At 38.1% G+C, this 27719-nt stretch overlaps 1 protein-coding gene across 1 annotated transcript; it reads left to right on the top strand.

Moving 5' to 3' along the window:
- The first annotated feature begins 128 nt into the window (after positions 1-128).
- LOC138765528 (uncharacterized) lies at positions 129-23147 on the top strand. Its single transcript, XM_069942558.1, has 4 exons — positions 129-323; positions 13554-14088; positions 22730-22850; positions 23142-23147. Exons 1-4 carry the CDS (start codon positions 140-142, stop codon positions 23145-23147), a joined length of 846 nt encoding a protein of 281 aa, XP_069798659.1. The 5' UTR covers positions 129-139.
- The last annotated feature ends 4572 nt before the right edge of the window (positions 23148-27719 follow it).

The following is a 27719-nucleotide window of genomic DNA, read 5'->3' as shown; positions in this document are numbered from 1 at the left end:
AATATGGTATTCATTTCGTAGTTGCCGTTAACGTGACATCCTCCAGTGACTGATTTCGTGCTTTCGTCACGAAAGTGACAGAATCAGCCCCCGCTTTGCCAGTTTCTATAAGGATTTACATCTGAAAACAAGTGCACAAATGTTCACTGATAGGAATATAGGAACCATGGATCAGAATGTTTCAACCACAAGGACTAATATCTTCTGGGCTTTCGAAGATTTTTTGACACAGGATGAACTCCCATTGCACCGGCGAATATATTATCTGGTCCGGGCGATTCAATTTATCCACTATCCCATCTTGGCTATGACTGCTGTTCCTGGTAAGCTTTTCTGTGCACGATATTGATCCAAAAACGATTTTCATTTTATAACTTTTGTTGTTTCTGCTTTCTTGAATCCCTGTGTATTAACTTGCCAAATTACAGCTAACAGCAATATTGTTTCTAATTTACGATCACATACTAGCAGTGCTTTTTGTTCCTGGTACGTTGATACATCCATTCAGTTATCCATTCCTCCAAAAGTAGAACTTTTATTGTTGCGCCACAAACAACATTCAAGACAGAATGAATTGCTTGGCAACGTCGCATTTCCATTTGCCTCAATAATTTCACGTAGGCAATTAAATTGTATTCAACAATAAAAATATATACGTCCCTACCTGAGAGGGCCTGATACTGGACGACCTGTTGGGAAACATAGCAGGGAAAATACTTGGTATGTCCATAGGAGATCACTTCGTGACCAGTTACGGGAAACCCTTCAGTGTTGAAATATCTGGAAAAGACAGGACTGGCCCACAGATTAAAGTTCTAAATTAGTTATCAGGGCATCCGACAAGTGGAAGGCTTTCAAAGGAAGATCGGGGGTGTTTGGTAGATAGACATTGTCAGCGTGATCCAGTGAGGGGAAAGGACATGGCTGATAGGATTGTGAAACAGCCGATAACAAAACCTATTGAGACTCTGGTCAAAGAAAATATATCGAAATAGAAGGAATCATGCGAATCCGTTAAATTCGGAATTCACTTAAAATGAGATCAGGAAGGCAAAAAGTGCCACAAGGTGGCTCTGGAATATCGTTTGAAAGGGAAGACGATAACATAGCACAAATATCTTAACTTGGGAGAGAAATAGGGCGTTTAAACATTACCAATATTATTTATCTTTGGAGCGTTATGCGGTGCGGAAAATTATAATGTATTTACCGGGAGAAAGTCAAGGCTATGAGGAAACTCGGGAAAGTAAATCCTTTTTGTTTAAACTTTATTTATTCGTTCAAAAAACAAATAATATATGACATATGCAGCAATTAAACATGAACATGAACGTTTTTTTATATATAGAAAAAAAAGAAAAGGACACCCCCCCCCCCCCCCCCCTTCAGCCAACTCTCCTAAGGAGAGGCATAAAAAAAGAAAGAATATTAAAGAAAAGGTTAAATATACATATTGAAATCTAGTTAATATAAATTGAAATGTAAATATTCCAGGTATAACAGCCACTTATTAATAAAAAAATAACTATCATGCGAAACATGAAACATGAAAAAATGTAATTTTTTCCATCATTAAACAATATTTCATCTCATTATACCATCTATTAATATCAATCATATTTGTATCCTTCCACGTACTAGCAACACATTTTTTCACTACGGATAAAGTTAAATATGCAAAAGCAAGCTGGTTTTTATCTAATCCCAAACCTTTCAGAGGTTGCAAACTACCCAATAAAGATACTGTTGCATTTAAATCTATTTTAATCTTATACAGATATTCTAAATACAATTGAATTTTCTTCCAAAAAGATTGTATATGTATACATAACGAAACAGCATGAAAAATAGTTCCAACTGTATCACCACATCTAAAACACAAATCAGATTCATTAAAATCATATTTTTTTTAATTTTTCTGATGTCAAATATAATTGATGTAAAAAATTGTAATTAATCATTGCATAACGTGCATTTATCAATCTAGTTACATTATCATAACAAATATCTAACCAATCATCTTCAGAAAAAATAAAACCAATATCCGCTTCCCATTTAATTTTAGATCTATCCCAACCCTTTTTATCCATACCATCCTGTAATATTTGATACATAGATGAAATATAACCCTTCTCTGGTACCTTCATAAGAAAAGTCTCAAATTTAGTCATTTTAGGTAAAATCTTACCTCTACCAAACATACATTTTTACCAAAGATCCAATTTGATAATAAAGAAATAAAAAGTTCTTATCAATACCTAAATCTTTCCTCATCTGATTAAAAGATAAAAACTTACCCTCTTTAAAACAATCTCCTAAATTTTCCACACCTTTAAATCTCCAATGTAATAAACTTTGATTATGTATTGAAAAAGAAATAAGTTGATTATTATACAATGGAGTCAAAGCCAATAATTTACCCCTAGAGTGTGTCATTTTATTTTTCTTTATCCATAGCTTCATTAAATGTTTTAGTATAGGCACATTACATTGTTGAAACAAATTTATATTCCACCTAAACAAAAATTGATGTATTTCAAATTCAGAAATACTTGCCACCTCAATTTTAGCCCAACTAGGAGGCCACACCAAATCCATCAATGAACTAATAAATTTAAGTTGGGCTGCTTCATAATAATTTTGAAAATGTGGTAAACGTAGTCCCCCTAACTCATATTTCCAAGTTAATTTATTCAAAGCTACTCTCAAAAATTTACCCCTCCATAAAAACTCTATAACCATTTTATTCAAATCTCTTTAAAAAATTATCAAGTAAATACATAATATATTGAAACAAATATTGTGTATGTGGAAAGATATTGATCTTAATTGTATTTATCCTTCCCATTAAATTAATAGGTAAATCTTTCCATTTAATCAAATCAGTTTTAATTTTTTTCATTAACGGAGCATAAGTTAATTTATATAAAGATTGATAATTAACATTCAAAATTATACCCAGATATTTAATTCAATCAGTCCACTTCAAATTAATAATATTCTGATAAACTGAATAATATCCTTCACTTACCAGTAATATTTCACTTTTTTCCCAATTAACTTTATATCCAGAAAGACATCCATATTGTATTAAACATTCCTTCAAATCCAAAAGTGACTGAGCTGTGTTTGTTAAATACACCAATACATCATCAGCAAATAAATTAATTTTATACTCCTCATCTAAAACTTTCATGCCTTGTATTTGTTTATTTTGTCTTATCAACTGTGCTAAAGGTTCAATCACTAACGCAAACAAAGCTGGTGATAAAGGACAACCTTGACACGTTGATCGAGTTAACTTAAAAGATTCCAAAATCAAACCATTTGTCAATACTCTAGCTACACTAATCCAACCAATAAAAGAAGGGCCAAACTTAATTTTCTCCAAAACTTTAAACAAAAAATTCCATTCAACTCTATCAAATGCTTTTTTTTTGCATCTAAGGATATCACCATCGGGTGATCAAACTAATAACGCACAAAATGTTATCTGAAGCATATCTATTCTTTATAAAAACCTGTATGATCAATATGAATCAGCTTTGGTAAAAATTTAGCCAATCTATTCGCTAATATTTTAGCTATTATTTTATAATCTACATTTAACAATGAAATTGGTCAATATGAAGATACTTTCAAAGGATCTCTATCTTTTTTTGGAATTACTGTAATTAAAGCACCAGAACAAGACTCAGGTAATTCATAATGTTCTCCAACTTGACGTAATACATCCCCAAACACTGTAGATAAATCATCATAAATTTTTTTTATAAAATTCAACCAAAAATCCATCATCACCAGGCGATTTACCGTTCGGCATTTCCAGCATAGCCATTTTAATTTCTGAATCAGTAAATGGTGCTTCTAACTCCTGTATATCTCCATCCTCTAATATCGGTAAATTCAACTGTGATAAAAAAAAGATCAATCGATCCAGTTTCTTGTTTTCCTTCAGATGTATATAACTTTATATAAAATGAATAAAATTCATCATTAATCTCACGAGATTTATAAGTAATAAGAGAATTCCATCTAACAGCATTAATAGTCCTCAATATCTGTTCTTTCTTTAATTGCCACACCAATACCTTATGTGCTTTCTCTCCCCATTCGTAATACCATTGTTTAGTCCTATTAATCACACATTCATTTTGATAAGATTGCAAAGTATTATATTTCAATTTCAGCCTAGATAATTCTATTTTTGGATCTTCTGTAGCATTTTTCTGAAATTACTTTTCTAACTCATTGATCTGTTTCTCTAATTCAAGGCACTGATTTAATCGATTCTTTTTTATTTTAGAAATATAACTAATTGTTTATTCTCTCAAATAGGCTTTCATAGCATCCCATAATACAAACTTACTTTGAACAGAATTAGAAATTTCTTTTTAAAAAATTAATTTGTTTTTACAAAAAATCATTAAATTCCATATTTTTTAACAACATTAAGTCTCCAATGATAAGCTATTTGAGTTTTCTCAGAAGTTTCATATGTAAAATATAACAGAGAATGATCTGAAATCACCCTACTTTTATATTCTGCTTGGTGTATTTTCCCTTGTAAATGTGCCGATACTAAAAAGAAGTCATTCCTTGAAAACTATTCATGCCTAGATGAATAAAAGGAAAAATCTTTCTCTGTCAGATTAAGACATCTCCAAATATCTACTTAATTAAGATCTTTCATCAATGCTTGGTCCTGAATTGCCATCTTGGATTTTTTAACTTTCTTCGGAGATTTATCTAATAAAGGTTCCAAAACACAATTAAAATCACAACCAACTAAAATATTATCATTAACCTGACCCAAACATAAAAATGCATTTGAAATAAATAAATAAATCCTGCCTTTTCCTCCATTGATTGTAATACAAAAGATAAATTTTTATGTATCAAAACCCTTTTTAATTTCACGCTTTCCTTCACTTTCAAATGTGTTTCTTGTAAAAAGACATTATCAATTTTCATTTTCTTAATCGCTTAATCGCTATTTAATCGCTATTTTCTTACGCTTAATCGGCTATTTAATCCTTGAACATTAAAAGTAGAAAACCTCAACTTTGACATATCTACTATTATTACTAAATACCAATAATATCTTTATATAAAAACTCAAATCAATGTATATAGGCCCTCCAATAGAAAATAAATCACAAATTAAAAACTAAATAAAAATAAAGAAAATCACCCCGCCCCCCAAAAAAAACTACCAAAAGGTAGTAATCCCCTAAACAAAAATTGGGTCTGGGTCACCCACCAGTGGCTGATGACTAGTAAAGAAGTTAGTGGAGATCTCTCCCTCCCCACCCAAACAGTCAATAACATCAAAATATCATAATAACAAGAAAAAATAGAATAAGAAAATTCTTCTTTTCATCCAGAAGATTCCAATCTCGAAGATCCCATTTCAGATGGAAGTAGACTCTTTTCATTCCCGTTTTACCAATTTCTGCCATTTCTTCCATTTCCAGAGCAACCAGATTTTTCTTTAGGAGATAGTGGTGGACTATGTCTTTGACCTCTTATATCTGGAAATTAATTATTGCTTCATGATCAGTTTCAAAAAACCGAAATTGATAGTCTCCATAAAACACCATCAATACAGCAGGGTAACGAAAAGTAGCCTTATAACCTTTACGCCACAAAACCTCTTTAACTGGATTGAATCGACGTTGACGTTGAATGACATCTTGACTCAGATCAGGATAAAAAATGACTCTGCTATTCTGAATCAATAATGGGATTTGTCATTGTCTCGCATTTTGTACTGCAAGTCCAAGTATTGCTTCTCCATCCAAATAACTCAAACATCGAATTATTACCGGTCTTGGTGGTTGACCAGCTGAGGGTGTTCTTAAAGCTCTATGGGCTCTTTCCAATACCATCCCCCAGAGAAAAATTCTTGCCCTAATATTTGCGGAATCCAGTCTTTAAAGAAATGAAGAGGATCTTGTCCTTCTATACCTTCTGACAAACCAACAATTTTCACATTATTCATTCTGCTTTGATTCTCCAAATAATCTATTTTTCTTTCTAGCTCCTTCTCACGTTCTCCAAATTCTATGATTGATATTTCCACCTTTAACACTTTTTCTGTTGGAAATCACTTGTTGTTTACAGTCCAAAAAAGCAGTCTGAATTTTTAAAAATTCTTCATAAGATGCATCCACACGTGTCTTAACCATATTTACTTCTGAACTTATACCAGCATTCATCTGAAACATTTCATTCATTTGAGATGTCAACAAAGGTTTTATAACAGCCTGAATAACTTCATTTAATTGCATACACTGAAATTCAGTAAAGCTCAACTCTGCTCTCTCTGACATAGTGGCAGAACAAGGTACCTGCAGCTCCTGCTGCAACTCAACAGAAAGCATTTTTAAAATTTTACTGCGGGTCTGGACTCCCAGTGATGGAACTCCGACTTCCTCAGGGAGTCGCCGCTGGACTCCCCCCTTATCTTGTTGTTTTTTCATCAATTCATGAAAAAAAAATGATTTGTTCAGATTGAAATGCTACCTGATGCATTTCCAACAATAGAGTTGTCTTCCTGTGTGCTCCCTCCATTGAAATCAAAAGGCTTTCCAAATCAGGGTCCACTTCTTGGGAACAGGCACCTACTTCCGGAAAATGGGTAATTCCAATGCCATCCTTCATTTGGTGAGCAATAGTTTTTTTTTCATTCCTCACAGGCAATCTTTGGGGTTTAGACAATGAGGAGATTGAGCATGGGGCTGTATAAAGTCGTCTAGGCCCCAAATCTTAAACACTTCAAAAATGTAACTTCTTCTGAGGTTTAGTCTTTTTACCATTAGTGGCCATAATAATTCCTTAATACTTTAAACTAAAATTTAAGAAGTCTAAACTTGAAAACAAAGGGTTCAAAACAGGTATTTAAAAATCTGCCAGAGAGGTCGAGATTGCATGTCTAGACCCTACGCCATCTTGCCATACACCCCCCCCCCCGGAAAGTAAATCCCAAAAGGTGTTGGAGATGCTCAAAAGCATCAAGATATAGAAATCTCGAGGGCCTGATCAATTGCGTGCAAAGACATTTTGGAAAGTGAGGAAAGAAACTGCAAACATCTAGGCACATGTGAGCTGTCAAAGACTGGGAGGGTGTCAACGATATGCATTCAGGCGAACCTGAATACCCACTATTGGGTTAGCGTCAATTTATTGATGCCGAAGATTCCAGCATCGGCAAATATGCATTTCTCGAACATTCTGCTGCTGTGCAATTGAACTAAAAATGGCAGATCAGACTCAGATGAACATATGGTGTTTATATTTTTACGAGGATTTTCAGAAGATATTTGTGTAAAATGAAATAATTTAATTTGCCAATAAATTTCTGGAAATAGCTGTAGGAAATGATGGAAAACAAATGGAACGCATTCAAAAGCAAATAATGGCTATTATTTCAGTTTAGTTTTCACAGCGATTCATTTAGCTCCGAGAGTCAAATTATTGAAGCAATTAAGGATGGTCTCACTAAACTAAAACTTAATGCTGTAACTATGGAGTGTTCCAGCTGTGGAGCAGCACTCTTTATCGTGCTTCAAGATAAGAATATTAAGCTTATTTTCCCTCTCAGTGGTGCACCGTGAAATTTTCATGTGGTGTTCATTCTTATTCTCACAATTATATGCAAAACAAAGTGGAATAATAACAATTAGTTCTGGAAATCTGAAATAAAAACTGAATGCACTGCAGCAATAAATGGACCAGGAAACAACTTTGGAAGGAGAAGCTAGTTAACGATTAAAATCCTTGGTCATTTATGATGTTGAAGCATTCCATTCAGCATTGGGTGTACAAGTGTGCTTGCATGCCGTGACCATGCATTAGGCTTTTGTAACACGGCATCTATTCCATGGGTATCTTGCCCCATTCAATGGAATGGTGCAGAGTCAATTCATTGACCTCAATGGTTACCCAACAAAGGCCTTGCAAATCTGAAACAAAGATGCTCACTGGACGAGGGCCACTACCATTCATTGCAATGTTCAATGAAAATGGTTTAACACAATTTAGTTTAATTCACACGCTGAACGGTGAATTTACGATTTCTTACTTATTTAAATTATGCCTGGTGTAAGTGTCTCCATATGTCATGGAAACAAAAAATCTCAACACAAAAACAGGCTCTTCAGTCCTTCTTGTCTGTGCTGAACTTTTATTTTGCCTGGTCCAAATGACATGCACCCAGTCTACATCCCACCATACCCTTCTCACCAACAGACCTCTCCAAAATTTACTTGACTGTTAAAATTGAGTCCACATTCACCACTTCAGCTCATAGCTGGTTCTCTACTCCCACCATTCTCTTCTATCATGTTTATCTTCCTCTACTCCACTATCCGCTCTGGTACATTGTTTCCCAACCTCCCTGTAAATGTTGTTTCAATTCCCAGGAGTTGGTACCATTAGCATGCATTCCCACAATGATAGTTGTCCCCCTCCAGTTTAGATACCAACTGTTCTGCAGGTACAGGCCCCAAGGTTCTTGAACGAAAGCTCATTAATTCAAAATCTGAAGTCTTCCCTCCTGCACCATCTCTTTAACCACATATTATGCCATGTTACATTCCTATTTCTTACCTAACAGGTACGTTGCATGGGTAGCAATACTGCGATCATAATCCTGGAGGTCTTGGCCTTCAACTGCATAGCTAACACTTTGAACTCACTTTGCAGGACATCATCACCCTTCCTATCCACGTCATTGGCTCCTACATGTACCACGAAATCTGTCTATTCTCCCTCACTCTTGAGAAGATTTCCAGACCCTGACATCGAGGAGGAAAATATTATCCCTCATAGCTGATCTCTTCCACAGAACCTCTCATCGTTCCCCTCAGGATTGAACTCCATGTCACTGCATACGGGATTGTCTTCCTCTCTTTCTTATCCACAGGGTCACACTGTGTTCCAAAGACCTTACCGCCGGGGTTTGTACCTGGTAGGTGGTCATTGTCAACCATATCCAAAACGGTATACATTTTATTGAGGGGAACGGCAGTGCCTGTCAGTGCCTCCTAGGTGTGACTACTTCTCTGTAACTTTTGTCTAGCATGTCCTCAGCCTCCAGAATGTTCCACAGTTCATCCTACTTAAGCTCAAATTCCCTAAAACATTTTTTTAAACATGGTACAATTGGAAGCATGCCTTACATATGACGTGGTCAGGGTAAAGGCATTTTTGACCTGAGTACCCGTAGTGTTGGCGCCCTTATCCAACACATGAGTAGCGACATTATTGGGAGACAAGTATCCAAAGGACAAGGAAGTAAATTTTTGATGCAATCTCAAAGAGGGATTTGGCACATCACATGGGCTGGATTAGGAAAATAACACATAATTGAAACGAACCTATTAAAACAATATGAACAATACTTTATCAGAATAAAAGACCCAAAGCTCAGAATTAACATCGACATATATACATAATTCTTGGTTCTCATTGCTAGAGATCTAGCAAGATCCAATCATGCATCAGTAACATTGCATTTCCATATTTAACGGAGGCTCTGAAAGTTGGAGTAAATTATGATTTTGTCTTCGCATTACTTAGTCATTCCATTGACTAATGATTGAGTCAGATACACACATACACAAAGCTGCCAGGCATGGTTGGTTGAAGCCCTCAGTCTGGAATATACTCTGACATATGTTCTCAATGTAGTCCTCATGGAGGAGTCATGTGATGGAGTAATCAGGAAAAGCAGCCCTCTCCAGGAAAATTGGAAAAAAGTTAGGAAAAAGCAAAGCATAACAAAAATAGAATATAAGAAATAGAAGATAAAGATACAGAGAAGAGAAAGAAGATGGCTTTCAAGAAGGAGAGAGTAAAAACAAATGGAAAAAAAGTAATAAAAATTCACCAGAGAAGAAAGAAGATCTTACCTGCAGGAAGGAACAAGACACTGTGGTGATGAGGAGCGCCGACCCTCGAGGTCAGTGCCTGCTCTGCGGAGTCGTGACCCACCAGCCTTTGCACATAAAAATGGCTCTCAGAGCCAAACAAAAGTGTGCAATGTGAAATCAAAGGAGAAAGAGAGCACAGGCGGGAGGGGGGTTCAGCAGAAGAGCGAGTAGCTGAGGGATGCCCGACACCAGGGCTCTCAGCTGGAGGGCTAGGAACAACAGATGTGCAGCACAGGAGGGGAGGACCAGCAACAAGAGGCCCAGCAAGAAGAGGCCCAACAAAGAGATACAAGCAGCTCATCAGGAGAAACAGAAGAGATGCAGACACATAAAAGAGAAGAAGAAGATACAAACACAGATACAGTCACAGAAGAGGAAGTAGAAGACCAAGATCTTCATAGAGAAATAGAAGGTAAAACTGATGGACAAACAGAAATAAAAGGTAAAACTGATGAACAGAATGTAGATAAAGTGTTTTTTGAAGAACAAATGACATTGCTAAAAGAATTATTATCATTAGAATTTAATGCAATTAAAAGGAAAATGAAAAGAACAGAAGATAAAATGCAAAGTTTAAAACTAGTAATGGCAGAAATAGGGAAAAGAGTAGAAAATGTGGAAAGCGGGAAACAGCTGTAGAAATGGAAGTAAATTACTTAAGAGAAAAATTGGAAGAAAGTGACAAAAAAATTAAAGAGACACAAGAGTTGTTATCTCAGAAAATTGATATGTTGTAAAATTATAGTAGGCGAAACAACATAAAAACAGTGGGCCTGAAGGAGGGTGAAGAAGGCACAGACATGAAGGAATTTATAAAAGGATAGATCCTGAAGGTCCTGGGAACGACAGAAATACAAGAAGAAATGGCAATAGAAAGGGCACACAGAGCATCAGCTATGAAATTACAGACACAACAAAAACCAAGATCCGCCTTAGTAAATTTTTGAGAACCATGACAAGAGAAAATATACTGGAATGGGCAAGGAATAAAGTTAGATAAGATAATAAACCATTGGAATACAAGGGTCAAAAATATTTTTTTACCCAGAAATAAATTTTGAACTCTTAAACAGGAGGAAGGAATTTAATACAGCGAAATCAACTTTATGGAAAAAAGGTTATAAATTAATTTTAAGACATCCAGCAGTACTTACAATATTTATAACTGGGGAGCAAAACAGACTGTTCTCAGATCCAGAGAAAGTGCAAGAATTTGGAGAATGTTTGCAGGACAGGAGAAGAGATGAAAAGATGTAACAAGAATGAAGATCGGTGATAAAGTATATATAAAGATGTAAAAACAATGTATATGTAAAGAACTAAAGAAGGAAAAGAAAAGGGAGTAAGGGGGGAAAAGAAGAGCGAGAGCTTTGTTATATGTGTAAAAAAGTGTTTTCTGGAGAGGGCTGGGTAGAGAGGTAATAACCGTCACTGCAAACTCAGTTGACATTGTGAACATGATGACAATCCAAATGAAAGGGGGAGTTGTGGTTGCCTGGCAGAGGATATGGGGCAACTCAGAGGGGGGGGGGGATCTTTTGGGGTTAAGGTATTAGTGGAAGTGGGAACTGCGGGGTTACTTTATGTCTTAAATGTGTTGTTGTACATTCATTGTAATAAGAGAAAACTAAGAGATGAAAATGGGGAAAAATGGAAAGGAGGTGGAGAAGAGGATTAAAAGAGGTGTATGCAAGATATAAGATGGCCATGTTGAAATATATGACCATAAACATTAATGGAATACAGAACCAAATTAAAAGGAAGAGGCTACTGAATTTATTGAAGAAGGAAAAATAGATATAGCATTTGTGCAGTAAATGCATCTAACTGAAATGGAACATAACAAATTAAAGAGAGACTGGGTAGGACATGTAATGGCAGCATCCTATAACTCAAAAGCAAGAGGTGTAACCATATTAGTTAACAAAAATGTACCAATCAAAACAGAGGAGTAAATAATAGATCTGGCAAGGAGGTATGTAATAATAAAGTGTCAGATATACTCAGAATTTTGGCATTTGCTCAATATATATGCACCTAACAAGGAGGATCAAAAGTTTATGAAGGATTTATTTTTGAAGATTGCAGACACACAAAGAAATATATTGATAGGAGGGGATTTTAAAATTAATTTGGATCCAATGTTGGATAAAACTGGACAAAAGTCAAGCAAAAAGAACAAAGTAGTCAAATTTATGGTTAAATCAATGCAGGAAATGAAAATGAATAAATGTATTCAATTGGAAAAAATAACATATAATTAAAAAATAAAGTCACAATATTTGAGCAAATTTGGGAACTGTACATGGAACATATCAGAGAGAGCTTGCCTACCACATCCATCCCCTAAAATGAGAATGAAAATGATAAGAAGACAAAACGAATAGATTCAGTGTGTAATAAATAGATGACACATTTTTCTTGTTTATTTTTCTTTGTGAGAAAATATTGTTTTATGGTTATATATGTTGAATATTTATGGATTTTGGAGGGGCTGGATGGAGGGGAGGCAGGGAAAGGGGATAAAGGGGGAGAAAAGACCACTGTGTGAATTTAATGAGAAACGTTTGTACATATTTTGGTTGGTATGGTTCATAGTGTGAAAAATTTTAAAATATTTTTAAAAATGTAGACCTCATCAAATTGAAAATATTCTGATGTAACATATTGACATGTATAAGGATTCACGTGGAGGCGCTGTGTGGCCGATGGCTCATATTCACAGAAATAATTTATCCTTCAAACCAAACAAGATGAATTTTGTGGTTAGTTAGATAGTGAAGACGTGGATTGGAGCGACTAAAAATTAAAGCACCATGCCGAAAGACGAACAAAAATGAATTTCAACTTATCGGAGTACATCTTTAGTGAGTTTCCTTGTCGACTATAAAAAACCCACCGAGCTAAAAACTGTTCCTAACAATAAATTTATGAGATTCCTCCCAAAGTTCATCGCCAGATACTAAACACTCTTTCCCACTACACGGGTTTATTATATCGGATAAAGCTCAGCATTTGGATGAAGGTTAATGGAACGTGATTGGAAATAACACTAAAATGGGCATGGAAACATCCGTGTAGTTCCGGCTGTAATGACAACCGAGTTGGTATCAATAGCATGGATTTTTGTGGGAAGTTCTCCTGGCAATTAGAAAGATGCGTATCTCACGCAGCAGAGATGGAACTGGATACACTGGCTACGACATTTGACGTTATGCATGGTTAAAAATTGCTTTTAAGCCGGATGCTGTATATGGTCATCACCTCTCCCCACAGTTACACTCGGTAAACATGGCTCGACCTTCCTTTAGTTTTCGTGGGATTTGTAAAGTAACCAGTCGTTTACTGTTTATTTCTGAACTCTATTCACCGTCAGAAATATAATTTATTTTCCTTCTTTTACAGTGATATCAGTTACAATTAAAATCCTGTTCCGAGGGAACTGCGGTCTCTCTAAACGTGTCACGTTCTACCTCCTTGCAATGGCGGCGGCGGATCTACTGATCGTTATCTTCGATCTGATAATGAGGCAGATACCAATTGCCTACACTTTCAAATTCCGTTTCCTCAAGTCCATCCCTTTGTGTAATATTCACGCCGTCCTTGTTTATACAGATACAGATTGGTCTGTCTGGTACACCGTCGCATTCACCTTTGATCGGTTTGTAGCCATTTGTTACCAGAAGATGAAAAGGAATTATTGCACCGAGAAAACGGCGACGTTTGTACTTGGAACGGTGAGCGTGCTAAGTTTTTCGAAGAACATTTTCTGGTATTTTATGTTCACAGGTGAATATTTCATTGATAATATCCCTTGGTTTTGTTTGACAAGAGAAGGTGTTCGGACATCAGAGAACTGGGCAACAGCCACATTCGTTCATCATATCTTCACATCGGCAATCCCCTTTGTCCTCATTTTGCTGCTCAATGGGTTAACTGTAAGACATATTCTGGTGACTAGCAGGGTGCGCAGAAGACTTCGAGGTGCCAGCAGTCGGGAGAGTTTTCGAGACCCAGAGATGGAGAGCCGCAGGAAATCCGTCACTTTGCTGTATGCTATCTCGGCGAATTTCATCCTGTTATGGTCGCTGTTCACAGGGTATTTCATATGGGTCCAGTTCATTGGAGCGCTTTCATCCCTAACGTCGAAGTACTCGAGATGGCAGAGGTCGACAGCATCGAGTCCACGCTGCTGAAGATCCAGCTGCGCTGGATGGGTCACGTCTCCAGAATGGAGGACCATCGCCTTCCCAAGATCGTGTTATATGGCGAGCTCTCCACTGGCCACCGTGACAGAGGTGCACCAAAGAAGAGGTACAAGGACTGCCTAAAGAAATCTCTTGGTGCCTGCCACATTGACCACCGCCAGTGGGCTGATATCGCCTCAAACCGTGCATCTTGGCGCCTCACAGTTTGGCGGGCAGCAACCTCCTTTGAAGAAGACCGCAGAGCCCACCTCACTGACAAAAGGCAAAGGGGGAAAAACCCAACACCCAACCCCAACCAACCAATTTTCCCCTGCAACCGCTGCAACCGTGTCTGCCTGTCCCGCATCGGACTTGTCAGCCACAAACGAGCCTGCAGCTGACGTGGACTTTTACCCCCTCCATAAATCTTCGTCCGCGAAGCCAAGCCAAAGAAGAGTTGTATTATGTACGAGTTGTGTTTGTAATTCCACGTATTTTTGTACAAGACCTAGGTTTCATGTTGCAGCTGTTGAGCTGCTGTACAAACACGGCCTTTTACACCATTACCCAGAAAAAGTTCAGGGAACAACTGAAGGAAATAGTGAAATCATCCATCTCTCGAGTTGTGAAATGTGCTCAATAACGCAAGGAGTCACGAAATCTGCTGGAAAACAGCGCCGCTTGCACCTGTTACTTAATCATTTGTTTGGTTTATTTTTTTTTATCGTCAAGCGCAATTGAAATAATTAATTTGACAACGAGGTGTGATCAAATAAAATATCACCCCTCAGAGGCAGAGAGAGATTGGCGTAATCCCAAAGGAAACCTCGGAGTAAAGTTCCTCGAACTAATGATCAAAATTAAACAGACTTCAAAATACACAAATTCGTACATCTATGACGATGAACATGGGACCTGCAATTAAAATAAAGTTTCATACCTCACAAGGATACATTAAACAAACCGAAACTCAAACAGTTACTGAAAATAGTATAGAAGTGAGAAGTAACTTGGCTGTACCGACGAAAAAAGGTAGCTAAATTGGTGGAGCTCATAATACGTTTGTAAGGCCACAAACACGACGTTAATACCGTTTGGTGTATTATTGGAATATCTATTGACGAAGTCGAGAAACTCAATTGCCAGTCCCAGCAGAAGTTGTGAACAATATTTTATCTGAGATTTAGAAGGCACCTTAAAGAAGGATATAATTCAAATATCCTACAGCATCATCCCAATATAAAGCAGCAGGTCACCAATTCAATGAGTCATAATTACAATACACGTTTAAATGGAACATTAAATCAGACCTACAAAATATCTAAAAATAAAAATTACATTAAAGTCTTCACAATGAAGCCACGCGTTAGAATGAGTGATTAACGTGTAAAATACACCAATTTTAACTCATGAAACATTTCCAATCTTTATGGCATACCGACGGGGCATGGAAAATGCAAACTAGCGCAGCAGATCAAGAATTATCATCAAAATAACGCAGTAATTCCTGCGATTTAGAAACTCAATATAACGTTCCGCTGCAGACCCAAAGAGTAGCTCCTGATAACTCAATAGATGGAGATATATACTATGTTGAAATAACACCACATAAAGAAACTCGAAATGGTAGAACGGTCATATAAAATTATACATATTCATATAAAACATGCACACACACACACACACACACACACACACACACACACACACACACACATCCGAACACTAGCCACTATTTTAATTTCACTAATCCCTCCGTCCTTAAACTGAATTCCTCTGTGGATCTTGCTCACTTCGTTGCTAAAGGGCCAATAGGATTGAAGCAGGTTTGAGATAAGTTTAAAAACTGAGATAACAATAAGAACTAGTGAAACAAAAGAATTTGGTTAAGGGTGGGCGGTGGGAAATTCTAACAATGGAACAAAGGAACGAAGTATTTATAACAGGATACTAATTGGACAGCCACCTCAGATAGAAAAAAATAAATAAGTTTTACAATAATTTCACTTGCCTATTGAGTTATATACAGTAAGTGTTCATAAAACCAGCGTGGCAGCAGGCAAAATAATTCAAGTGGAATCAGACGTACTGCAGTGAGGTTTACAAAGGAAAAATGAAGCATAACAAAAAAAAAGACAAAAATACTGGAGGAACTCAACTCAGGCCCGAAAATTCGGTTTGATATCCGATGGAAGTGCAAGACCTATTGTTTCACTCCAGCATTTATTTGTTTTTGTTCTACGATCACAGCGTCTGGAACCTTTAATGTTTTACTCCAAGTAAAAGTAAGAGCACCCATATATTTTCGGGCTGGAGGTAGTGAAATTAATAGAAAATGGTTCAAGCAATTGAACGATTTTAACCATCTGAATATGTTAAAATGAATGAAATAAGAATTAAATACAACATAGATGAGTGTGCACACTGTTGGCATGTTTTGAGAGCCTGAGCAGGAGAGGAAGAGTTTGGATGATATAAAGATAAGGCTGGACATAAACGTCGTATGAAAAGAGAAGATGTCCAATTGTTTCAATCACAAATTGTCTTGTCACGATCAAACATGTGCTGTATTTGCGATGCAACGCCAAAGAATCAGTCTAATATACTTACAATAGCAAATTGCAAACGTCTAACACTGACGGGTCGGGAAACATACCGGAGATAGATGTACAACTGACTTGGTACGAGCAAAACCACCTCTAGTATGATGTCAATAAAATTAAATAGCTGATCAAAAGACGTCGATAGAAGGGTTTGAAGACACTTCAGTCTGCATTACACGATCATCCACTGAATAATAGACATCGGTAAACCCATTGGAGTAAATAATTCCTCTGAAGTTTGCTGATACATCCGCACCTCCATTTCTTAAATAGCATGAGGAAATTTGGCATATCACCTGCCCCACTTACCAACTTCTACAGTTGCACTATTGAAATTATAATGTCAGGGCACATAACTGCATGGAAAAGGAAATACTCTGCCCACGATTGAATGAAGCTGCAGAAGGTTGTAAACTCAATTCATATTGGATTACTAATATTCTACTACAAATTGCCCCGAGTGAGCAAGTGAGCAGGAGAATTTGGACGGGTAAGGAAGTGATATTGTTGAGAAAGTGAGGAGAATAAAATATGGGATTACCGTTAGATTACTGCACGTAGTTCGTGAATGGCACTGCTGTGCTGTATCTCTATATGAATATGAATCTTTATATTTTGCTTCTAAATGCTTCTCATAACCTGTGCAGATTATAGTCACCTCTATATTCTCTAAACTTGAATAAGAAAGCACAGCAGCACCGCCACTTCTTCAGAGGCATGAAGAAATTTGGGATGTGCCTTTCATCCCCCAATAACGTCTACATATGTGCAGTTGTCAGTATGTATCAGGATGCATTACTGTGTGCTCTGGAACCACGGCGTTCAAAACCGCAAGAAACTTCAAAGTGCTATGAATACCGCTCAGACCATTGCACAAAAGCACTGTTCTCCATTGATTTCATCTATATTTACCTCTGTCTTGGATCAACTACCAACATATTAAAAGACAGACACGTGATTCATTCATCCAGTCCTCACTTCACAATTGCCTCCTTGGGTGCCATCCTTGTGATTGCAAGACATGCCACCTTGCGCTTAAACCTCCATCTCCACGACTATCCGGGACCTCAAACAGCACTTACAGTAAAGTTGAAAGTGTCATTTATTCTATCCGATGCTCCCAATGCAGCCTCCTCTTATCAGGGAGACATGAAGCAGACTGAGAAATTGTTTAACTGAACTGCTTTAGTGCTTCGACAGCAAGACCTTCCCAGTCGACAACCATTTCAATTCCACACAAATTGTAACAGACCATTATGTCAGACCATAGCTTCGTGTACTCCCAAATCAAGACCTCCTGGAAAATGGAGGAACAACACTTCAGAATCCACCTCGGCAATCACCAATCAGGTGGCATCAATAAATATTTTCCAATCTCCAATTACGCCACCGAACCCATCTCTTTATTTCCCGAACCCTCTTTTCCTCAAACTCCCCTTCCCCTTCCCTTCATTCTATCAGAGTTATACTCCTTCGGACCACTCTTCCTATTACTTCTCAGTTTCTTTGTATTCAACCTTCCACCTGAGTCCATTTAAATTTTAGACTGTGCTCCTTCACTTTCGCACCCCCTTCATCCCCAACATTTTTATTCAGGTATATCTACCAATTTTGCAAGGACAAACCGTTGTTGTTTGAATTCTTTATCTTTATTATATAGGGTACACTGTAGACCTGCTGAGTTTCTCCAACATTGTGCTTTTACTATTCCCGAAGAAGGGCTCAGGATCAAACGCTGATTACCCTTTACTTACAATGGCTGCTATCTGACCTGTTGGGTTTGACCAGCACTTTTGTGTATGTCTTACCCAGCATCTGTAGATTTTTTTGATTCACTTCACAACGGACAAATTCACTTTGTTCTTATCCTGTCACAAAAATTCAAGAGGTTTCGCATCACCAGATATAATATTTTTTATCAGATTCCACATATCTCCACGAATAAAATAAATTTGGTTTTGATCTTCTCTAAGTGATCGCTCTGTAACTTTGTATTATATTTGCTGCTGAATGGGTTGACCAGCTCGACTGTTTGAAAAACAATCATTTCCACTCTCACTTGATATATGTAACATTAAACTTGAACTTATTTTAAAGTAATTTACAGGCATGTCATTGAATATGAATTTGATATCTCCTAATCTTCATGCATATATATAATTCTGTGCATGGAGGAAGTTAAATCATTGCCATCTCCTGAACAGAAACAGTTGAAAATTGTTTTCAAATTCATCACGTTATTTTTGCTTCGTTTCAATATACATTTGTGATCTTGCAGCTTATGCACTCTCATTTTGGCGAAGATCAGAGAAAAAAAATTCATTTGATCTTTGTGCCGTTTACCAAGTGGTTTTGCTCACGTTGTTACAAGCCCAGGTGACCCAAAAACACAGCAGCAATAGGTATCCATCAAGACAAATGGTTACTGAAACAGAAGTTGCTGTTCATGACCTTTAAACATGAAATTAGAATAAAAGTTTAACTTATCACTAACTTACCTAACCTAACTTAACCCCTTGTAATTCTAAATGCATGTGTATGTAATGTGTGCGTAAGTTCAGAAAAGTTCTTTGGTTCACAGTCCAATCTGACTTCTCACACCTTCAAGTTCACTGGTTGCAGGCAATTCTTTTACTGTGCACAGAATGTAACATTTATAAAGTTCACCAGACTTTTGTGCTTGAAAGGTTACTTTTTGGTTACCACTCCGGAAGGTTCTTGTAGGGTTTCAGAGACATATTTTTTGTTCCAGGACATCCATAACTCATGTACTTCCATCAGCCACTCCAGTGTCTTGCTGACGAATCTAACCCCTTCAGTATTCTCCAGATGCTAATCCCTTTCTTTCAGGTCAGCACAGAGTTCCTTTTTGTTTCGCGTATTCCGAGTGAAATAGTGGACAGCCAGTCATCTCCTCTTGCATGAACCACAAGAACTTTGACCAGGCTGTCTTCCAAATGGACGTTACAGCTTGTTCTGCTCCAGTCCCAGCTTCCAGCTTCTTCTGCTGGCTTTAACGCTGTTAGGCAATCACTCTCTCTCTCTCTCTCTCTCTCTCTCTCTTTCTCTCTCTTTCACACACACACTCTCTGTCTGAGAGAAAGCCTGTTTGGCATTCTCTGCTTGCAAAACCACATGACCCTCTTATAACAACAAGCTCTCTTCTTCCAAACATCATCTGTTCCAGCATGCTCTGTCATCTGTTGCCTTTGGCAAACAACAATCTATTAATGAACTCTCTTGAGCACTATTCATAGTTCTTGGAAAATGTCTGAGCAGTCGATATGTCTATCATGGGGCAGAGCTCTAGTATTTCAAACAAAATCTGTTTTAAAGTGTTTGTATGTGACCTACTCTAACAAATCTTTCCCAATTTTATTTCCTAAAAGCACATCTATATACTCTGTCACAACGGAAATTCGGATTCTCCTTCAACACAGAGCAGATTTATTTCACCTCTTCTTCAATTGCCTGTTCCAACCAGTTATGGAAGAATTGCATCAATTTGAACAGAGCATGATATTTGACATTTTACAAGAGTTCAGTGAATTCGAATGTCTGATCTGAGGAAAATAATGAAACATGAACAATAATTATTCCAGGACGCCACGTTTACTTTTACCAAACTACTGAAGTGCCCTCCAAATTATATCAAATCCCTTCTGAAAAACGACACACAGTACACATTCGGCATTCATCAATGTGTATCTCGACAAGGATGGAGATAAGCGGAGAGGGGAAGAGCGTAGGAGTTGGGGTAGAGGGTGAGAGGAGGGAGGAAGAAGGGGTGGGAAGAGTAGGGTAAGGAGGGTGGGAAGCAGGGAGGGGAATGTGGAAGCTTATGAGGAGCGCAGGGGGGCTTGAAGGGGAGGGAGAGGCTGGAGGGGAGAGGGATAGGGTGAGGGAGGGAGAAAGCGGGGGAGAGGGATATTACTTGTCACTTACATGTAACATCTACCACACAGACAGAAATGATGCATAGCTCAACAACCCTATCCTCAATACCTTACACACGAAGTCTCTCTCTCTCTATCTCACACACACGCACGCACACACACACGCACACACACACACACACACACACACACACACACACACACACACACACACACACACACACACACACACACACACGGCTGGCCTGCCACATCCGTGTCTATGTCTCTCCCTTCACAATGGAGTCTGCCGGTCGCTCACTCTGTCCACTCTCCACTCACGTCAACCGCTAACTGACGTTCTTCCACTCGTACATATGGCCTGATAGTCACACACAATGTCTGGCACTGATCATTATCAACCTTCTCTCACAAGCTGTACCCTTCAGTCACAAGCTCACACGTGACATATATCTCCGCCTGGTGCAACACATGTTCCATTCCACTGGCCAAGTCAGCTGTTCGCATTCTCATCCTGGGCCAAGACGAACCAGGCACTTAACTTCCAGCAATGTCAGGAAGCTCAAACCAGCGTCCTTCCTTTAACTCTTTGGAAAATGTGTCTCTCTCAGTGCATGAGAAGATCCTGAGAGAATGTCATTTGTTGTTCACAGACTCCGAGTGCGGTAAATGTGCTATTGAATATATAACGTCAGCATATTTATAGGCAATAGGCAATCCGACTGCAGTGCATGTTTGTGTGAATATCAGATTTCAACGACTATATTTTTGTATCTGTGAGGTGGATCACAGGTTTCATGTCATCTGAAATGGCAGCAATTCATCTTTGTATTTTTCCATATGCTGACTCCCTCTCTGAGTCTTTCCCTCCTTCTCCCTCCCTCACTTCCTCCTACCTTCACCCTCTCTCCTCCACAATCTCTCTTCGCCATTCAAACACAAAGAGTAAACATGCTTCCTCCACATCTAGGAAAACCTAAATTTGACCGCTGTTGAGTATTCGATAGATTTTAAAATCAAAAATATGCAATAGATGCAGCCTTTATGATTCATTCTTCGTCACCAGAGGATGTCGATTTTAAAACAAAGGGAATGAGGCAGAGATCGAGAATGGAGTCATTATTTCTAAAATGAAGGAAATCGGAAGATGATTCCCAAAATGACGAAATTGGAATGACATCCCCAGACTGAGGCAAAGGGAATAAGACTAACAGTGTGAAAGAACCCATCAAAGCTTTATACTTGGAGAAATATTAAAACTTCTGGTGAAAGGGGAATGTGAAAGTGGCAAGATGTGGGAATGTGTATTTTGTTTCATCTGATGTCAGTGCTTCAAAGGAGAAAATATGATCGTAAGCGAATGGGAGAATTCGATCATTCAACCAGAAGAACACGGTTGAGAGGATCCCAGCAAAGGAATAGGAATAAGCTTTCAAATGACTGGAGGACTGTGTAATTTTGAGACTTGGGGAAGGGAAACCCGTTTCAAGAAATAAACGAATTGATGGAGATTCTCAGCATCAGGGAACAGAATCTGGGAATGGAAATGCGAAACATTGAATGAGGAAATGACAGTAAGCCATGATTTAAGGAAATGAAATAACGTTTATAATTGGAAAATAGGCTTGATCTCCACAGTCATAGAAAATATGAATAGAGGGGTTAGTGGAGAGATTTTCACGGAGAAAGAAAATAGATGGTCTTCTAGAAGATTGAACAAAGACGAAATTCCCACACGGAACCATATCTGTAAAATGAAAGGAGGGAGTGAAATTATAAGCATGTGGGAGTTGGTGTCAAATGTCGAGAGAGAGGGAAATAAGACCCAATATGCAGTTCAAATACTGCACATGGGATGGAGATTCTATGAGATCAGTTTAGAAAGAGAAAAGAGTAATATCAGACTCAGAGCGACGTAGCAGGAGTGAGATTCAAAAATGAAAATATGCCAGTGAGTTTATCTCTGTGATAGAACTGCAATTATATTCTCAGAGTGAAAGTAATTAATTTTAATATTGAGAGAATTCAATGGAAATTCCTTGAGTAAAAATGAAAGTGCGATTGAGTATGAGAAAATGTGTATTGGATTTTGAATGTGAAAATAGAATGGTCATAGAGAATGGGAGAGATGATAACAAAGCAACGGGACAAAATAAGTGTAAGATTCAGGGTGCTAAAAAGTTTCAAAAAGATTTTCAGACGGAGTTTATCGGAATGAAACTGACGGTAAGATTCAAGTGGGGGCGAGGAAGGTTGTTTTTAAGCCATTGCATCATCGAGGATGCTAGTTACAACTAGAGAGCCAGACTGAAAGAGAAATGCACTTCAACAAGTGGAGAAGTGAGAATAACTGACATTTTCACTTTCTCCCATTGTTATTGCTATTTGTACTTCTTAATATTGCCAGAGTTTTATTTATGTTTCAGATTTCTCGCATATGCATCTTTTCTCGTCTGTCAATCACCGTTTGTTGAATTGATTTTAAATTACGTATCATGCATTATTCTTCTTTTACAGGGCTAGTGAGCATCGCCCGACAGCTGGGCCCCAGTCTCTTGGCTCCAAGACAAAAGATTATAGTGATGCTCATGGAAAACCATTAGGCCGGCAAGAGTTCCTTCATCAATTGGTGAGAACGAGCTTTAGTATAGAACAGCAAATCGGACACATCTATTTCCTCTCTTGGTTGGTGGGTAATTCATTTAGCTGTGAGGGTTAACTGTGAGACTCAAATCACTGACTCTAACAGCTACTGGGATTATATATCGTCCCTTGGAAGGATTTTATCCATTTCTCACTATTTCTCTGCCTCCACTCTATCTGTTCCCTGGATAATGACTTCCAATCCGTGACATCCGAAATAACCCCTTTCTCTGATAAACTTGGATCGCTCCTTCCTGGGGATGATAAAGCCCACGTTTGTATCTCCTCTTATTTTCCTAATTCAGTCTTTGACCACCTACCCCAGGAATAAAAAGGACCGAGTATCTCTGGTCCTCACTTTCTTCTTCTCCATCATCCACATCCGACATATTATTTGACACTTCAGTCAAATTCGATGTGATACCACTAACAACCATATCGACCCCTCTCAATTCTTCTTCATTTTCACCGGGATCTTTCTGTCCTAAACCCTCTGGCCTACTCTTCCATCCCATCAGCCACATCTCGCTCTAATAGTAGAAATTTCAAAACTTGTCGCTGCATCTCTTCGCTCATCAGGAACACAAACGGTCGTACTAAGTGAGGTAAAACTTTACATGGACATTGTCCAGCCTCATTCACTACATGAGCTGAACTCGCTGTGGAATCCTCCACTTGGTGAGACCAAATGCAGATTAGCTGGCTGCTTTTCCGAACACAAAATCTGCTTGTGGTTCTTAACCTAAGCTTGCTCTAGACAACCATTTGAACTACTCCAACTCTTCCTACAATGATGTGTTGGTTCGTGGACTCATCTTTTGTTGAGTGACGCTAAATGTAAATTTGTGGAACAATACATCATATTCTTCATGGACAGTTTAAACCTAATAGCATTCAATTTAAACCTAATAGCATTAAACATCGATTTTCCTTATGTTAGATATCGCAACCACATTCCACCATTTCATTACCCACTCCTGTACTTATTTACCCCTCTCTATATTTTCTTCCCTTCTCGTCGTGTCTCCCTCTGCCTACCTCTTCATCTTTAAAACCCTCTGCCCTATGAGCCCCACAAATTTTATTCCTCCCTTAGATAATTAATTCTACCCCTTCCCTCTGGTCATGATAAAGGGTTCAGACTCCAAAGTCTGACTGACTATTTTTACCCATGGATGCTATCAGACCTGTTGAGCTCCTCCAGCAATTCTTAGTTTGCTCAAGGTTCCAGCATCTGCTGTTTGTGCGTTAATTTCACTTCACAGAAAGCCTTAGTTGTGCGAATGGGCAGAGCTACAACGCTTTAAATTACTTAAACGAGAATACGATGATGCAGCAGTGGAATGAGCGTCAGAAAATTATCATGTAAGCATCTTGATAGCAGAATGAATCAACCACTCGACTCGATTCCACTATTTAATGAACTCTCAGCTAATTATAGTCACGAGGTTTTGATTCTTTTCCAGTGAACTGGTAACCTATAAAAAATAACCAATCTCTGTTAAGAATGTCGAAACGCCTGTCGAAATTCAAACGTTTTTTCCAGATTTTCATTTTGTTTTGCTCACACATTCTGTGCAAATTATACTTTTCTGAAATTATATATGAAACCATCTAAAGGCATTCATCTCTAAGGCGCCAGTTCCCTTCTTCAAACTCCGGTTTATTCCTGTGTAGTTAATGGAGAGGAAAAAATAGCTTTGAAACCCACTTGGATATCTGTTGTCTGTTCTACATGATAGAAATAGGTATTGACATTTAATCGTGTAAAGCTTGAAAAAGACTATCGGAATTCTCAATCAGGGGAAGTAACAATGGTGTGTAATGTTATAATTTCATAGATAATGTTACAGCGACGAAAATTTCTTTTAATACATGTAAATATTAGAATTTTAATTCGATAACTGCTGTCAGCAAAATTCAGATTTTATTTTCCGTTGGTTCTGATCAGTATTGCAGTATCTCGAGTAGCATATTATTATTTTACAAATATCGCTGGACGTACTCAGCAAGCCAGATAGGATCCAGCAGAGTTGTAGTGCCATACAACACTGAACCGGTCCTTGCAGCCTCCCTGTTTGTTTCGGGCAGGAAGAGCATTTACTACCAGAACGCATTTCCAGTATTCGACCTGTGGCATATTGTGCCATCAAGTGCTCATTTCAATGTTCGACGGAACACCAATCGATGAGGTAGCGCATTCAAATTTTAAACCACCCCTTCATATTCCAACGCGAGGCATACCTATTCATTTTCGCGACTGATGTCGCTCCTTTCACTGAGTTCTTCCAGCAAACAAATTTACTTTTGTTTCTGATTAGAGCATACGGAGTACTTGGTGTCAATCTAATTCTCCCATCTCTCCGAAGGATTCTACACGCAAGGCGTAGAGTTCCTCACGAGCTTCTAAATCAAACCCCCACGTAATTTTGTGCAATAATGTTAGGGCCCTCTCCGACTTCTTTACCGCAAGCAAAACTTTCCATTTACTTTTCATATACATTGGCAACATCCCGGTGAATCTTTTCCATGGGGTATACAGAGTAATTATGCATTCTCGCCTCATGGTGACCAGAACTGTACACTATAGATCAATTATAGCCTCACTGTTATCTTATGCAATTGTACAATAACCTCCCTGCTCGGATATACTTTACTTGGCTTGTGAGCGCAAATATCTATTCTACTTTCCGAACACCAAATCGACTTCTGCTCATTTCCTTAGGAATAAAATTGCTTTGGTTTCTCTCTGTTTGTCAGAGTTCAACTATGAAGATTCAGCGTCATTGTCAAAACGCATCATCTCTCAATTCCGATTGAATTCATTCTGTTATTGCTTTGTACATCCTGCTAACCCGGCAATGGCATTGTGTAAGAGAAAACTACTCGAGGAACAAAAACCCTAGACCATTGTCTTTGCATTATAATCACTGTGAATTTTAGATCTAACTTGCTAGGTTGTCTCATATCTTATGGATTCTGATATATTGGAACATTCTCCCAAGTGAGTCATTCTCAGCAGCCAATTGAAGTCAATTCTGATTTTTCAGATAGGATCTCCCCTCAATAAAGTCTCTTTAATTGCCTCTAAAAGTGTAGAATTTGCTCCGTCCTTCCGATATTTTCAAATCAAGTTTATTGTCATCTGATTGTACAAGTACAAACTTACGGAAGAGCGTTCACTGGTCCTTGGTGCAAAACATGCAGAAACTCAACCAGACATAACATACTTGCATAGAAACAATACATATTCATGACAAGTAATTCAACTGTACAAATACACAAATAGATATTATTTTATGCATGTGAGAGTCTCGGATGGTTAGTGTGAGCAGTACCTTTTGTGGTTCAGCCTTCTCACTGGCTGTGGGAGGAAGCTATTCCTCACCCTTGTGCTGCTGCTCTAATACTCCTGTACATCCTTCAAATGGGAGCAACTGAAAGATGCTGCTTGCAGGGGAAAAGGGATCCTCAATGATTTTGCGTGTCCACTTCAGACAATAATCACATCGATTGCGGTAGGGGTGGGGATGGGGGGTTGGGTAGGGGGTAGGATGTAGACCCCATTGATCCTCTCTGCCGCTCTTATGGTCCTGTGAACTGTCTTCTGATCCATTTCTCTGCAGCAACCGTTCCTCACCGTGATGCAGACTGCCAGGACGCTCTCTATAGAGCTCCTATGGAAGGTTGACATAATGCCTGTAGTTTATTTACTTTTCCTGATAACTTAAATCTATTGCAAAACTGGACCGAAAAGCCCCTTAAATTATTTCTTATAAGAAGAACAATCACAGGCCTTTAATTAATTTATTTTTCTCATGTTCAACAGCGTTTTGTTTAACATCTTCACATTATGAATATCCTCTAGCTATTTCTGAAATCATGGAGTTTTAAATCTGTTACCATAGTTTAGTAGTGGCTTATCGTTTAGTTCATAACCTATCCATGTATGCCAAACGTCCACAAGGTTTGTTAACTCCCTTCTTACTTTGTATTGCCCGCTTCATACAACGACCTGCGATTTAATTTACCAGTATGTCATGGTGTTTTCCTCGTATCCTCCTGTCCATTTTGTCATAACAGAAAAATTCATACTTCTACCCATTAAATTCCTCATGTGTCTTGCCTGCCATTGGGCTCGCCAACTCTCTTACTTCTGTCGATAATTGCTGAGTTGTCACGTTTAAAGTGTGGCAATGTTTCAAATACAAGAAAGTCCGGAATTCTAGCAAAAATGCATACTTCGAAATACTGGGACAGAAACACATATCTTCATTATACGAAAATATGTTCTGCAGATACTAGAATGTAGAAATAATAAATGTTCCCCTTTTTAACGATATGTCCGGCTTTATTCGTGCACAGCATGAATTTAACTCAGATCACGGACAGCTGCAAGGTCTGCAACAGTCACATCACAATGCTTTCCACTGGCATACTGCCAGCCACAAA

This window comes from Narcine bancroftii, chromosome 5, assembly GCF_036971445.1.
Source record: "Narcine bancroftii isolate sNarBan1 chromosome 5, sNarBan1.hap1, whole genome shotgun sequence".
Classification (NCBI taxonomy): domain Eukaryota; kingdom Metazoa; phylum Chordata; class Chondrichthyes; order Torpediniformes; family Narcinidae; genus Narcine; species Narcine bancroftii.
The sequence above is the reverse complement of the archived record's forward strand: the minus strand, read 5'-3'. Positions and strand labels throughout refer to the sequence as shown.

Excerpts from the sequence above, each read along its gene's own strand:
- LOC138765528 (XM_069942558.1), top strand. The coding sequence starts at position 140 with ATGTTCACTGATAGGAATATAGGAACCATGGATCAGAATGTTTCAACC. Across the intron at positions 324-13,553 it reads GGCTATGACTGCTGTTCCTG|ATACAGATTGGTCTGTCTGG; the intron begins GTAAGCTTTTCT and ends TTGTTTATACAG. Across the intron at positions 14,089-22,729 it reads CTTTCATCCCTAACGTCGAA|AATGGTCATAGAGAATGGGA; the intron begins GTACTCGAGATG and ends ATGTGAAAATAG.